The sequence below is a fragment of the Chelonia mydas genome, chromosome 6, assembly GCF_015237465.2.
Source record: "Chelonia mydas isolate rCheMyd1 chromosome 6, rCheMyd1.pri.v2, whole genome shotgun sequence".
NCBI lineage: Eukaryota > Metazoa > Chordata > Testudines > Cheloniidae > Chelonia > Chelonia mydas.
The window spans coordinates 113,497,073-113,512,235 of NC_051246.2; the positions used below are offsets into that span (position 1 = coordinate 113,497,073).

General features: G+C 39.1%; 1 protein-coding gene across 7 annotated transcripts in view; it reads left to right on the top strand.

Moving 5' to 3' along the window:
- Nucleotides 1-15,163, top strand: part of KLC1 (kinesin light chain 1) — a 91,672-nt gene that overhangs the window by 66,781 nt on the left and 9,728 nt on the right. For 2 of the 7 annotated variants that reach the window (XM_037901025.2, XM_037901027.2), the window contains exons 13-14: nucleotides 8,387-8,548; nucleotides 13,942-14,072. In XM_037901025.2, coding sequence (XP_037756953.1) covers nucleotides 8,387-8,548; nucleotides 13,942-14,072 — 293 coding nt within the window. Of the gene's footprint in view, nucleotides 1-8,386; nucleotides 8,549-10,557; nucleotides 13,122-13,941; nucleotides 14,073-15,163 lie in introns of those variants that run through there. The other 5 variants (XM_037901026.2, XM_043548002.1, XM_037901028.2 and 2 more) reach the window with 4 other exon arrangements.

The window sequence follows — 15,163 nt, forward strand, 5'->3', positions numbered from 1 at the left end:
AACTGCGTCCCGCTCAACGGAGCCGTCCGCCACAGGAACCAAGACAAGCGTTGCAGGAAGTGCGGCTACTCCAACGAGACCCTGCCCCACATCCTGTGCAGCTGCAAGCCCCGCTCCAGAGCCTGGCAGCTGCGCCACAACATCATCCAGAACCGCCTAGTGAAAGCCATCGCACCGCGCTGGGGGAAGTTGCTGTAAACTGCGCCATCCCTGGTACTGACAGCCAATTGCGACCTGACGTGGTAGTCACCGACGAGGCCCAGAAAAAGATCATCCTCGTCGACATCACGTTCTCCTTCAAGAACAGGACCCCGGCCTTCCGCGAAGCCCGAGCTTCTAAGCTGGAAAAATATGCCCCTCTGGCCAACACCCTGAGAGCAAAGAGCTACGAGGTGCAGATGGATGCATTGATCGTCGGAGCCCTAGGCGCTTGGGACCCCTGCAACGAGCATGTACTGCGGACCTGTGGGATCGGTCTACGCTACACACGGCTCAAGCGGTGCCTCGTGGTCTCAGACATCATCCGATGGTCCAGGGACTGAAAGGCTTTTTCCATTGGACCATATGAACTGGAACCATAAACTCACTGAACATTAAATCCCACCAAATGAGGGTAGATCTATCCCTGTCGTCGTATCCACTCATTATACTCCACACCTGAACGTAGCCATTATATGGACAACATACCCCCATATCTCAATGTCTGTACTTTGATCGGTGAAACTTTTACCCCCAATCGGGGAGATTGCAGATTATGTATTCCTTATGCCACCTGTTCCTAAACCAAATTTCGCACCCCTTGATAATCTGTACCTTATTCCCTGATAACTAGAAACTTCTATGCTTAAATTCTGTACCATTTTCTTTTTACTTCAACATTATCTTAATAAAATTATTAAATCTGTTCTTATCAGCTGTCAGGGAGGAGCACCATTCCCCATCTCTCTGTGCCAAAGCAATAAAACTCTGGAATTGATGCACAGCCAACCACATAGTCATCTCTGCTTCTTACATCCCAGGTATTCAAAACACCATGACAGACTATTTCAGCAGATGTTTTTCTTATGTATGAATGGGAATTAAACTCCAGAGTCCCTCACATGATATTCTCAGTTAGGGGTTCCCAGAGGCAGATCTGTTTGCCACAGCAGCCAATTCAAAATGCATCATATATTGCTCCAGAGGGGGTCTTGATCCTGTATTCCTAGGAAATGCATTTATCATAGCATGGACAAAAGGACTTCTAGGTGCACATCCAATGCTGTTATTATTGAACGTTCTCAACAAGATTGGGCCAGGGTTATAATGATAGCACTAAAGTGGCCAAGACAAGTCTGGTATCCCTATCTCATCAGAGTCACCTGTTGGCCTTCTTGGAAGCTTCCAGTCAGTCCTTACCTACTGACTCAAGATGCAGGTCAAACACTTCACCCCAGTTTACGGATTCTGAGGTTCCAAGCAGAGAGAGAGTTGGTAGGTCCCATGGGAAGCAGGTCTAAGGGGAAAAAGAGTTCGAGAGAGTTGGCAGTTTTTCAAAGAAACATTAAGGACACGAGTAAACTATCCCACTGCGTAGAAAGGATAGGAAGTATAGCAAGACGCCACTGTGGCTTAACCAGGGGATCTTCAATGATCTGAAACTCAAAAAAGAGTTCTACAAACAGTGGAAACTAGGTCAGATTACAAAGGATGAATATAAACAAACAACACAAGATGTAGGGACAAAATTAGAAAGGTCAAGGCACAAAACAAGATTAAACTAGCTGAAGACATAAAGGGCAACGAAAACATTCTACGGATACATTAGAAGCAAGAGGAAGACTAAAGACAGGGTAGGTCCATTACTCAGTGAGGGGTGAAAGACAATAACAGAAAATGTGGAAATGGCAGAAGTGCTAAATGACTTTTTTGTTCCAGTTTTCACCAAAAAAGTTAGTAATGGTTGGATGTCTAACATAGTGAACACCAGTGAAAATGAGGTATCATCTGAGGCTAAAATAGGGAAAGAACAAGTTAAAAATTACTTAAGTTAGATGTCTTCAAGTCAACAGGGCCTGACAAAATATATCCTAAAATACTCAAGGAGCTGACAGAGGAGATAGCTGAGCCATTAGCAATTATCTTCAAAAACTCATAGAAGACTGGAGAGATTCCAGAGAACTGGAAGAGGGGAAATAGAGTGCCAGTCTATAAAAAGGGGAATAAGGACAACCTGGGGAATTACAGAGTAGACATCTTAACTTCCTTCTCCGGAAAGATAATGGAGTAAATAAGCAAGTAAACAATTTGCAAACATCTAGAAGACGGTGATAAGTAACATGAACATGGATTTGTCAAGAACAAATCATGTCAAACCAACCTAATAGCTTTCTTTGATGGGGTAAAAAGCCTTGTGGATAGGGGGGAAGCAGTAGTTGTGGTATATCTTGACTTTAGTAAGGCTTTTGATACTGTCTCACATGACCTTCTCATAAACAAACTAGGGAAATACAGCCTAGATGGAGCTACTATAAGGTGGGTACATAACTGGTTGGAAAACTGTTCCCAGAGAGTAATCATCAGTGGTTCACACTCAAGTTGGAAGGGCATATCATGTGGGGTCCCACAGGGATTGGTCCAAGTCTGTTCAATATCTTCATCAATGATTTAGGTAATGGCATAGAGAGTACACATATAAAGTTTGCGGACGATACCAAGCTGGGAGAGGTTGCAAGTGCTTTGGAGGATAGCATTAAAAGTCAAAATGATCTGGACAAACTGGATAAGTGTCTGAAGTAAATAGGATGAAATTCAAGAAGGAAAAATGCAAAGTACTCTAATTAGAAGGGGCAATTAATTGCACACATACAAAATGGGAAATGACTGCCTAGGAAGTAGTACTGCAGAAAGGGATCTGGGGGTTTATAGTGGATCACAACCTAAATATGAGTCAACAGTGTAACACTCTTGTAAAAAAAGCAAACATCATTCTGGGATGTATAAGCGGGAGTGTTGTAAGCAAGACACAAGAAGTAATTTTTCCGTTATACTCTGCGCTGGATAAGGCCTCAGCTGGAGTATTGTGTCCAGTTCTGGGCGCCATATTTCAGGAAGGATGTGGACAAATTAGAGAAAGTCCAGAGGAGAGCAACAAAAATGATTAAATGCTTAGAAAGCATGACCTCTGAGGAAAGATGGAAAAAACTGGGCTGGTTTAGTGTAGAAAAGAGAAGACTGCAGGGGGATATAACAGTTTTCAAGTATGTAAAAGGTTGAAAATTTGTTCTCATAAACCTCTGAGGTTAGGACAAGAAACAATGGGCTTAAATTGCAGCAAGGGAGATTTAGGTTGGACATTAGGAAAATCTTCCTGTCAGGGTGGCTAAGCACAGGAACAAATTGCCTGGGGAGGTTGTGCGATCTCCACTGCAGGTTTTTAAGAACAGGTTAGACAAACACCTGACACAAATGGTCTAGTTACCATGTAGTCTTGCCTTGAGTTGCAGGGACTAGAGTAGAAGGCGGATTGCGGTCCCTTCCAGTCTTACACTTCAGTGATTTGATGGTTCTTGGGGATAGAGGGTCTTGTTCCTCAAATGCACAAGAAGTTTTATTAAATAATAGAAAACTATCTACAAGAAATACTTTGGAAACAATACCATCTTTGGTGTAACAGTCATCATATTTCATCAACTCACTCTCCTCTTCATAGGGTACTGGATTACCTGTTGGAATGGAAGACGTTTCTGTGAATTGTATTAAGGTTCACTTAGCACGAATAACAGGCTTTCACACACCCATGCAGGGTGTTTCTCTCTTTGCTCACCCAACTACATCAAGATTTCTGTGAGGTTTGTCAAATATGTTCCCACAAATCAGAAACCCTGCTCCTAGCTGGGACCTGAACCTAGTTCTTAATGACCTTATGAAGCCTATGTTTGAACCTCTAGCTACATGTTTGTTTTAAGATTTATTTATGAAGACAGCCTGTCTGATACTGTTCTCTTCTTCCCAAAGAGTAGGAGAATTGAGGGCTTTAATGGCAGACTCCCTATTTCAGTGTTTTCCAGAGAGAAAGTGTCGCTACAGGCCTATCCAAGATTCTTACCTAATGTGTCCTCAGAATGCCACATTAATCAAACCAGTCATCTCCTGGTTTTCTTCCAGAACAACATCAGATTAGTCAAGAAGCTATATTCCATACTCTGTATGTAAGGAAGGTGTTAACTTTCTGCTAGACAGGACCAAACCATTTAGAAAATCTCCTGTTTTTGTCTATAATGGATACAAACAAGGGTTTGGTAATTTCGAAACGGAGATTGTCAAAGTGGTTCTCTGGTTGTATTAAGACTGGTATGATAGAACTCATGTCCAACCCCCTTTGAGAGATTTAGCACATTCTACAAGAGCACTGTCTACATCAATTGCATTACTTAAGGACGTACCAATTGTAAACATACGTAGAGTGGCAACTTGGTCCTCTGTTTCATACTCTTGTCTGATTCTGTCGTGGTGTCTTTGGAAAGATCAGATGCGGCTGTGGGCAAGTTAGTTCTCTTCTGTATTGGACTCTGTGCTGAACCTTCTGCCTCCTTCGGGGGATACTGCTCAGGAGTCATCTGAAGTTGAGCACCCAGAGGGACACTACTCAAAGAAGAAGAGGTTACGCATCTTGTGTAGTAACCGGAGTTCTTGGAGATGTGTCCCTCTGTTTGGTGCTCCACTATCTGCCTTCTTCCCCTCTGCTTTGGAGTCATCCTTATGGGACTTTGTGGTGGAGAAGGAGTTGAGGGCAGTTTTCCCACAGTCCGTATAGCTTCTTCTTGAAAGATGAGGATGTGTGGGGTGCATGGGCGGGCTGAATGGGCACCTCTACCAAAAATCTATTATCAAAGGCGCAGGGTGCAAGTGCAACTGAAGTGGACCACTCACAGGGACACCCATTTCAAACAACTCCATTTACTGCACAAGGTGAGTAACCTCTCTGTATGCCTATTGTCTCCTGAGCAACAAAACTTTCACTTGGTGTTTTGTTCTGATTTGGTTAATATCACTTCATGTGATTACATGCATATTAGAAAAGTTATGACATAGTTAACCAGGTAAATGGCAATGAGTATAAGAAATTATAGGCATCACTGGCAGGTAGGCTTATAGTTGTTTGCCTAAGACTTAGCATTATAAACCACCATTTTTAGTGGCTTATAACTTTGCCTGAATGGTTAAAGTCTGGCAGAATTTTCTTTCTATGCATTTTCCCTGCATCAGGATGGATTTTTTTAAATGTTTCAGCACAAAGGGTTCAGCTGTTTCTGAGAATAAGGTTAGGTGAAAGTATTATTTTAAAAAAAAAATTGGCAAAACAAAGTTCCAACCATTTCTTAGAAGAGCTCTAGTGCTGTTCAGGTTTTGGACCAGAATTTGACATTTGGTAGGGAGTTTCTTTGTAGGATCAAAGAAATGCTTTTTGATGTCCCAGAAAAATCAGCCCAGATATGGCTTACTAATAAGCGTCTGAAAATCACCCCTTGCACATGATCAGTAGAGCTTGTTAAAGGTTTCAAGTATCAGAGGAGTAGCCGTGTTAGTCTGGATCTGTAAAAGCGGCAAAGAGTCCGGTGGCACCTTATAGACTAACAGACGTATTGGAGCATAAGCTTTCGTGGGTGAATACCCACTTCGTCGGATGCACGTTAAAGGTTTGCAGCTGAAATCCCTGAATATTCCATTTGTATGGAGCATGCTCTAGTCCCACAGAGCTCCAAACCGTGCCAGCTGCATTCACAAGCACAGAGCTAGTTTCAGATATGAGGGTTGATGCATTTACTAACAGCAGCTGTCACTGCCCTGTTGGTCTAGATGAAGGCACATGTTAAAGTAAAGGGGAAACAGGGTTGGCACTGCCACCCTCTTATGCTAAAAGTAGAGATAGTTTCCCCCTCTCCTCGTGGGCTTGAGGCAACAGCACTTCTTGGCTGGTGTGCTGAGGGTGCCACCTTCTTTTTCAGTTTACTTTCACTACTGAGGTAGGTGTGCTGGACTCCAGGAAAAGATTATGCTTCAAGTCTCATCTCTTTCATGGACTAATGAAGTCTTGTGCAATTTGCATTTCTTATTGAGCAAGTCAAGCAGTAAAGTATAATTCTCCTAATCTTATATTCTGCTAAATAAGGTTGCACGTGTTCTGTTGTGTCAGAACTAGAAATAGAACCCAGTATTGCATCTGTCACATGGCTCTTTAAGCCACATTTATGTCTTCTGGGTTGTGGGCTGCCCCGGGGGCTGGTGCAGCCCTCGGACTAGGTTAAAGCAGCTTTGTGGGATGCTCTAATTTACAGCAGCCTGTTGGCTCACAGTCCAGAATTGCAGAGTGTTGCAGCCACTTCCCCTGCTAGGGGGTTGGCCCAGGATCCCCGCTGGTGCTGGCGGAAGGTGGGTGCCACATGGCCCGGGACCTCCGCTGGCACTGGAGGGAGGGGGATGGGTGATGGCACGTGGCCTGGGACCCAAACTGCGGGGAGGGTTGGCAGGGCTCACAGGTTCTCTACCTGGGTCCACGTGTCCCTGCAGCTCGTATGGGGAAGGGCAGCCAGGGGGGCACTGCGTGCTGCCCACCACAAGTGCTGGATCCACAGCTCCCATTGTCCAGGAACTACAGCCAATGGGAGCTTTGGGGATGGCGCCTGCGAGCAGTGTGTGGAGCCCCCTGGCCCCTCTGTCTAGGAGTTGCAGGGACATGCCAGTGGAAGCCGGATAGCTCCCCCCCCACAGGTAAGCGCAGCTTCGCGCCCCAGCCTTGCCCCAGCCCTGAGTCCTCTCCCACACGCTGAAACTGCTACTACTTCAGAAGTCACGGAGGTCCTGGAAGGTCACAAAATCTGTGACCTCCATGACAGACACGCAGCCTTAATTGTGGTCTTGTGCTTCCCATGTGCTGGGGGAATTAACACTGTGTTTTTAGAATGAATGTGCCAAATCTATTATGTTTTTCTGTGCTCATTGTAACCACTAGAACCCTAGAGCCAGCAATAGTACCCAGGCTTTTGATTCCAGATTTCTGTGTGCTGTCTGAAAGAGTTGTGTAAACCACTGGCAAAGTGTCATGTCCCCCTCTAGTGACTGATGGACATAGAGGATTACATACTGCTAGTGCAGTTAGTTAGTTAGTTACACTTTTAGCTCAAGTAGTAGAGGTCTGTGTAATTGATTCAAAGGTTTTGGGTTTCAGTCCTGTTAATGACCCATACAGAGCGTCTTTATGGTTCCACTTGATGGAATTTGTTTCTTCGGTTTACTTTTCTAAAAAACTAGGCATTTGTGTACAAAAAGCTACTTTTAAAATGTCAGTTACAAAGTGCAAGTACTCAAAATTAAGAAATGCCCAAATTAATGTTTTCTATGTGACTTAGCTTCCTTGTCTGTATATTATGATAATCTTTGTGTGATCATGTACTATTTGACCCATGCTTCATTCACTGCGCAAGGTGGACAGTGAATGAGGCAGAGAGTTGCAAGAGAAAGGATGTTTTCTTGTGACAAACTTACTGAGCTGGGTTCTGTTCCTGGCTGAGCAACAAACATCACTTTGATACTGGGTAAGATTATCATAGTGCGTATGCACAGTAGCTCAAATTAAGCTTGCAAGCTTACTTTTGGCATTTCCTGGCATGATTTGTTGTCTTAGCAAATTAAATATTTTTAGTGTAGTTTTTTGTATCTAACATACTTTGTATTTCTTTCAGTAATCCTTTTAGAAATTCAGAAAGTGTACCTGATGTGTCCTTTATCAGGAAATTATCTATTGCACTGGCAAAAGATTGGAGTCAATAAATTCTCTCTTTTCCATCTCTACTTTGATCCTGTTCTATGGTTATAATTAAATTTTCATAATAAAATTCATTACTGTTAAAATTTTGGCACAAGAGAACACTTTTTAATAGAAAGCTTATACCACAGCTGGGTTTTTTTTAATGTAATACTTTGTGTTGGGCTTTTTAAACATGAACTCAATGTTCTTTTCAAAGATAGGTAAATATTACTAACCCCATTTAACATATGGAAAAACCAAGGAAAAGAGAGAATGTGTTTCCATGTTAGTGATCTAACAGGCACCTTAGTACCAAGCAGATATGTGAAATGCTTGAGGTAAGTCACTGACAGTCAGGAGAAGAACCCCAAGCCTGCTAACTCCCAGGCCTGTGCTCAGTCCAACTGTTTTGCTTTATGTTGCATTGATGTTTATAATAGATCAGTTATAAAGTACTGAAAATTGTATTAGGTTCAGCGTGAGTTTAATGTATCACTGATTTTTTCGTTAACTTGGTTACCATGCATATTTATGATAGTGTACATTATTAAAACCTATATTGAGTAAGTAAAACCTTTCCCCCCTTTGCCTGTCTCACAGGGTCTTGACAATGTTCACAAACAGAGAGTTGCTGAAGTGCTAAATGACCCCGAGAGCATAGAAAAAAGGCGAAGCCGAGAAAGCCTCAATGTCGATGTGGTAAAGTACGAAAGTGGCCCTGATGGAGGCGAGGAAGTGAGTATGAGCGTAGAATGGAATGGGGTAAGTACAGTACACAGTTGAAGAAAATAGTGGTAAATTTTCTAGACTATAACAGGAATTCCTTTGTCCAGTTGTCATTCCATTGTGTTTTCAAAGTAGTTTTCCTACTTCATCTACTTTACACTTTGTAATTCTGCAGAATTAAGAATTAAAGAATAAGATCTTGCATTTAGTAAATTCTTTTTAAATTGTCCACAATGTTTTGTCCTGAAAAGTAAAATTTCTTTAGGAATTTCAAGCAGCTGGGCTTAACTATGAGCATTTGAATGCTGATTGAGTGTCCTGGTGTTTGTTGGGTGCATAATCCCTAGTCTGTGGTTTTCTCAATAGATTGGCAATTAATTTACTTCTGCTTATTTGCTCTCTTTATATCATCCTTGCCTGTAGGTTAAATGCATCCAGCAGGTACCACTATGGAATTAGGGATATTAAAGCATCACTGATTTTTAAAGTAAATAAAAACAATCAGGTTAAGACTTTAAAACTACTCCAGTCACCCCTCTCCCAACCTTGTCAGAGAAAACGACCTGTAACTTTGTTTCCAGTTATGGAAGAAGGGTGATCCATAATCTGCTTTTGTATGTGCTGTCATTACTGGGTCATGGCAACTTGACAGCAAAGATACATTTTTTTAAATGAAATGTATATCTCCACTTCCCATGCACTCCTTTAGAATTTATAATTAAAGTGAGGCCTTATTCTGTCTTGTGATATCTTGTTTCACTACCTAACATAACATCTGTGTCACGAGTTAGAACAACAAAAACTTTTAAAAACAGATATGTTTGTAACGTGTAATTAACTATGCATTTTTTACCCTTTTTTATGTCTTTCATGCTTTTATTTATACTGTTTACTTAATTTTGTTTGCTCCAGTTATTGACTTTCTTATTGTGTATTCTGTTGCTGCCAAGGGAATGTACTTAGTGCAGGCAGTCAAACTGTTAATTCACTATAAGCTATAGTTCTGCTAAAAGCACTGATACATTTTGCCAAATTGCTGAAGTGATAGGTTTGTCTGACTACTTTTGCTTTTGCTTTAGGGTGTTTATCCTACTTTATAAACTAGAATGCTTCTAAAGTTCATTTCTCTTACAACAGTTTTTCAGTCACTTGCAAGAAGCTTTTAAAGCCAACTTTTTAAAAAACTTAACACTTGCTGAATTTGCCTGGAGAATGTTCTCTCCATCTTTGGTTGCTTTTGTCATTTATCAAATGACATTTCCTTGGCATTGGTATTCACCGTTTCAAGACAGTCAATCAGCATCTGTTGTGAATAATTAATGTTGCATCATTAGTGTCCCCACAATAAGTTTTGTAACTCCTTTTATCTTAATTTTGTCCACTCAGCATTAGAACTGTGTACTGTACTCCTCCCTTAATTTCTGCCGTACTTTGCATGCCTTTGTGTGTTCTAAGTGAATAAAACCTTTTTTTTACTGTTTGCTTTTAATTAAAACAAGCATGCAGATTTTGGAATGATAAAGAACCTTCTGGAAAAATACAAAATGGTATTTCTAGGTCAATATTTGAATGAAACCTAAACTGATAAAAATCTGTTGACCTAAAAAATTAATTTTCCTTTAGGGACCAGAATTAAGGAAGTGTTGATTTTTATAAAGTCTGGGAATTGCACCATTCATTTTAAAAATGTGGCATCACTTTTTCTGATATACCTGGGACTATCCTTGAAGTCTTTAAACCATGATTTGAGGACTTCAGTAGCTCAGACATAGGTGAGAGGTTTTTCGCAGGAGTGGGTGGGTGAGATTCTGTGGCCTGCGTTGTGCAGGAGGTCAGACTAGATGGTCATAATGGTCCCTTCTGACCTTAATATCTATGAATCTATTTACAGTCCACATTTTGTTCATCACTTGAGAGAGTTTGTTCATACACAAATTAAAAACAAGAAACTTCCCGGCATTGTTTTCTACCTTATTTTAATGCTGCTCTTTTCTGTACCTGTAGGATGTGGTGTCACCTTTCCCTCATCTCTTCTCTCCACACAGATATTCTGCTTCTCAGACAGGAAGTACTATTGAATTTCTATCATAGGCAATTTACTTTGTTTACAGACACCAAAGGAAGTGCCTGTTCTGGTAAAAACCTTCTGATGTGCATCTGTACTCTTGAGTTGGCTCAAGAATTTGGCTCTCAGACAAAACAGTGTTAGGGTTTAGGAATAGCGCAATTTATAGAGTAGTTGAAATTTTTTAAAAATTTGACTTTTCAGTGAGAAATGTTCTGCAGTTTTTGAGCAGCAGTGCACAGAAGTAGTAATTTTGTGAGGGTATACACAATAAAAGAGGATACTGCAATTAATTACCCACATGTAGTATAGCTTAGAAAAGAAATGTATGCTTTTGGGGTAGTGTCCTATAGGAACTGAAAAGTCTGTTTTTAACAAATAAATCTATAGCTAAATACTAAGACACACTTTGTTTAGTAAAATTGATGTATATTGTATACTAACACTTCTAAAACTTGCACATATTTATGGAACAATACACTGTTCTCATAACTTTTTATCAGTTTTAAACTTTTACAATTTGAAATTGTAGTTAGAGAGTTCCTTTCATAAACATTTAAAAAATGTTTTCTTATACTGACTTTTCCAGATAAGCCTGAGCTCTTGCCCCATGTCTGTCTCAAAAACTGAAGGAGATTTTTTATACAGTGGCTATAAAGCTGAAATTCTGGCTACCTTGAGAACTGTTGATGTGAACATGCCTATTTTAAGATGCAAGGAATAATTTGCCTTTTTATTCATGGAATCATGTAACTAAAATATAGAGTTCAGGTTCAAATAGGGTGACCAGATATCCCGATTTTATAGAGACAGTCCCAATATTTGGGGCTTCTTCTTATATAGGCTCCTATTACCCTCCCACCCCGGTCCCGATTTTTCACACTTGCTATCTGGTCACCCTAGATTCAAAGCTACTGAATTTCCATAAGCACTTCTTGAATCATTATAGCTGAAATGTCTTTATGTAATTCTAAACAAAATATAAAATCTAATTTGATAATAGACCTCTGTCATCAGGTGAAGATTTGATTGCAACTCCCAGTTAGTTTTCAATCACTGGTAGTAGGGCATTTTTTTGTAAAATATCTATTATTGGTATTCACTCTACTTCCTACAGAGAGATGCCATCATCACTAAACAAAAATCTTAATTGATATCCTTGTCCATTTTCCCAGAGTTGAGAAAGGAAAGCCTAAGAATTCAACTACCCAGTCACTTCTGTAGGTGGTTCTTTCAGTTCAACTTTGAGGTCCCTTAGGCAGGGCAGTGTGTTGAAACTTGCGTGTTAGTATTTTCCTTATGAATTTTATTTTTTAAAAATATATACATGATAATACATAAACAGTCCCATGGATTCTTATTACCTCAAAGAAGTAGATGGAATTTTATTTGTTTGTTTGGAGGGGTGAGGGAAACACTTTTCCTTTCTAGTGTTGTGGAGGAAAAAAATTCCTGACAGAAGTTAAAGCTTAAATGAATGCACCTTGTTCTGTTAATTTCTTTTAAATCTTGTATTAAGTTTTTCCTTTTAATTTTGGCTTTTGTATTCTTTTCAACTGGAAAAAAAAGCATTCTTTCCCCTGCGTATATTACACATGATGTGTTTATAATATAAAAGCAATTTCTGGTTTTTAAAAATCTGCTTTTCTCTTATTTACAGATATTAATTTAATAAAAGACTGGATCTCTTTTGGTAATTTTTGTATGATACATGTTAGTGAAATAGGTTAAAGTATGTAAACAAACAACTACCTTTTTGGTAATTGCAAGGATCTGTGAATGGCAGCACTTACAGGTGCAATCCCAAATCTTTAATTTAAAAAAAGACCTCCAGCACATGACCTAGAAATACTGTAAACATAACTGTTCAAAATTGAAAACTGTTGAACTTTTCCCAACAGTTTCATTCAGTTTTTCTCTCTCCATTTCTGTCTGACAGGCCTAGATGCCTTTTGTGATTCTTATACTGTCTCCTGCATGACGGGCGTGCACCATCTTCAAGCTTTAACTTCTCTCTTCAGTACTGACTGCTGTGTTTTAGAAATCCCTTACGATTTTTGTCAGAGCTACACTTTCTTGTAAACTGGCCATTCCTTCAGTGCTATGTCTTTTATTCGGTTTCTTATTTCTGTACATGTGTAGCTTTGCTAGATATGTATCTAGTCATACAGAATGTGTTATTACAACCATTTGCTGTGTAATACTTAAGTAAAAAGTAAGAATGAACTTTATAAGTAGCTGTTCACTATGAAAAAGGTAGTTAAAAGTATCACACAAGGTATTATTAAAATAGCATGATGGTGACCTTTACAGAATAAAACGTAAAAGTAAGGCATGTGCTCCAAGTGCTTTAAAATATATTTAGAGACCTATAATGTGGTTAACATCAATATGGAACTCTGGATGTCTTCACTTATGATTATTCTAAAGTAGCATAGCTGTTTAGTCTTTGTGTGAAATTTTGGCAATTATGCTTTTCTCTACTAATCTTGGTGTTCAGTGATTTGTGTATCTGTCTTTCTCTAATAAACTCACTCCAACTGATGTCTGTCTTTGTCTGCTTAGTAGTACTTTCTCCTTTTACAGTCCTTACTTTCAAACATTAGCCATATAGGATTTCTAGATGTAGCAAGTGGTTACTTATCTTACTAAACTGTTGATATTTTAAGAGAAAACAATAATTCTTTGGCATACAAATTTGATATGTACTTAAGAGTTAGAAACTTCTGTGGCATAAAATGTGAATTTAATGTGCGGAAAGTTGTCATTTCATCTTGTTTTATATTTTTCTGAAACATGGTGAAAGAAAACTGAAATATAAGAATCTATATATATATATTTTTCTGATCATAAATGGTTCCCAAGTTTTTAATAAACTTAACTTATAGAATTCACTAAATATGTTTAGTGCACATGGCCTAGATAGTTGAACAAAAATAATAAAATAGTTCATTCAGACCTTGATAGAATGCTTTTGCTTGATACTGTACTCACCTTTCCAATATGACTGCATCAAAGTAAACATGAAATGTTATGGTGGTGGTGAAGGTGTTGGTATGCATTTGTGAATCATGTATACTTTGAGATTATTTTTTAACTGTTATGAATCATAGTTAACTATAAATTGAATAGATTTTCATATTTCTGAAATCCTTGTGGTAAGTAGGCACTGTTAAGTCTGAATGCTGACAGTAATCTTCTTGATAAAATACAATTTATATGTCATTTAAAAATATTTATATAATTTGGCACTATTACCTATCGGTAGCAGAACATAAGTATTTTGACTATACATGTTGTTAATTCAGCTGTGGGGGAGGGGCAAAAACTGTTGCAGTTTCACATTTGTTCAAATTTTTTTCAGGATGGCACTGGATCTTTAAAACGCAGTGGTTCCTTTAGCAAGCTCCGTGCTTCAATTAGACGCAGCAGTGAGAAGCTGGTTAGAAAGCTGAAGGGAGGAAGTTCACGAGACAGTGAACCAAAGAATCCTGGGTAATTATTTATTCTTAGATGAGCTGGTGTGCTCCCAGTTCGTGCCCATTTTGTAGCCTAGCACTGATCAAGGTAGCCTTTTCTCTTGTGGCTATTATCTACCTTTACTGCATGTAGAATTGTAGTTCATAAAAAGGTCTTAAGCGTATTGTATTCCTTACTGAAAAGTGATATAGGGAATAATTTAACTCTGTGCTGACAGTTCCTTAATATTAACAGTGGAAAAAATTAATTTATTTTCGTATTTATTGCTCAGTTGTTGTTTTTTTACAGAATTTGCAACTTCTTAAAGGAGGATGCTTAGCATGATGGCAGCTCTAAGAAAAAGCTTTATTTAGAACATGTTTATATAGTCAGAGTATTATTGGTGCACTTTATTAAATTGCTAAATTTCTTTTTTCCCAGAGAATAAATTAAGTTGCCCATACTTTATTCTTAAGTACTGTAGTGGGAAAAGAGGTGTGGGGGCAGGGGTTGTTTGTTTTTTGGTGTTTTATTTTTTGCTTCAGTAGAACTCATGACTAGCATAGCATTATGAATAGTTAATGTATTAAAAATAAAGGTCAGTGTTAACACAATTTGACATCAAACTTTTTAAATCTAAGAATCTGGTTCTATACAAACAGAATGCATTTCACATATTGTATGTATTAATTTTCTACTAACATTTAAACTTGCTCTTTATCAGGAGTATAGAAGTGGAAAGCTACTGTTAAAGCGAACAAAATGTTACCTCTCAATCCTTAGTGTTGAGGGAAAACGTTTACTGGAAGTCAGCATAAACAATCATTTTTAGTCACGCTTCACTTAGAAACTAAGGCCTAGTGTACCTAAAAAGTTAGGTCAACTCAGCTATGTGGCTCAAGGATGTGAAAAATCCACAGCTCTGAGCAACATGGTTAAGCTGACCTAAATCCTGGTGTAGACAGCACTAGGTCGATGGAAGAATTTTTCTATCAACCTCGCTACTGCCTCTTGGGAATGGGTCACCTATGTTATGGGACAACCTCTTCTGTCAGCTTAAGCCTTAGGTAGTGTCTACACTGAAGTGCTACAGTGGTGCAACTGCAGCGTTTCAAATGTAAACAATC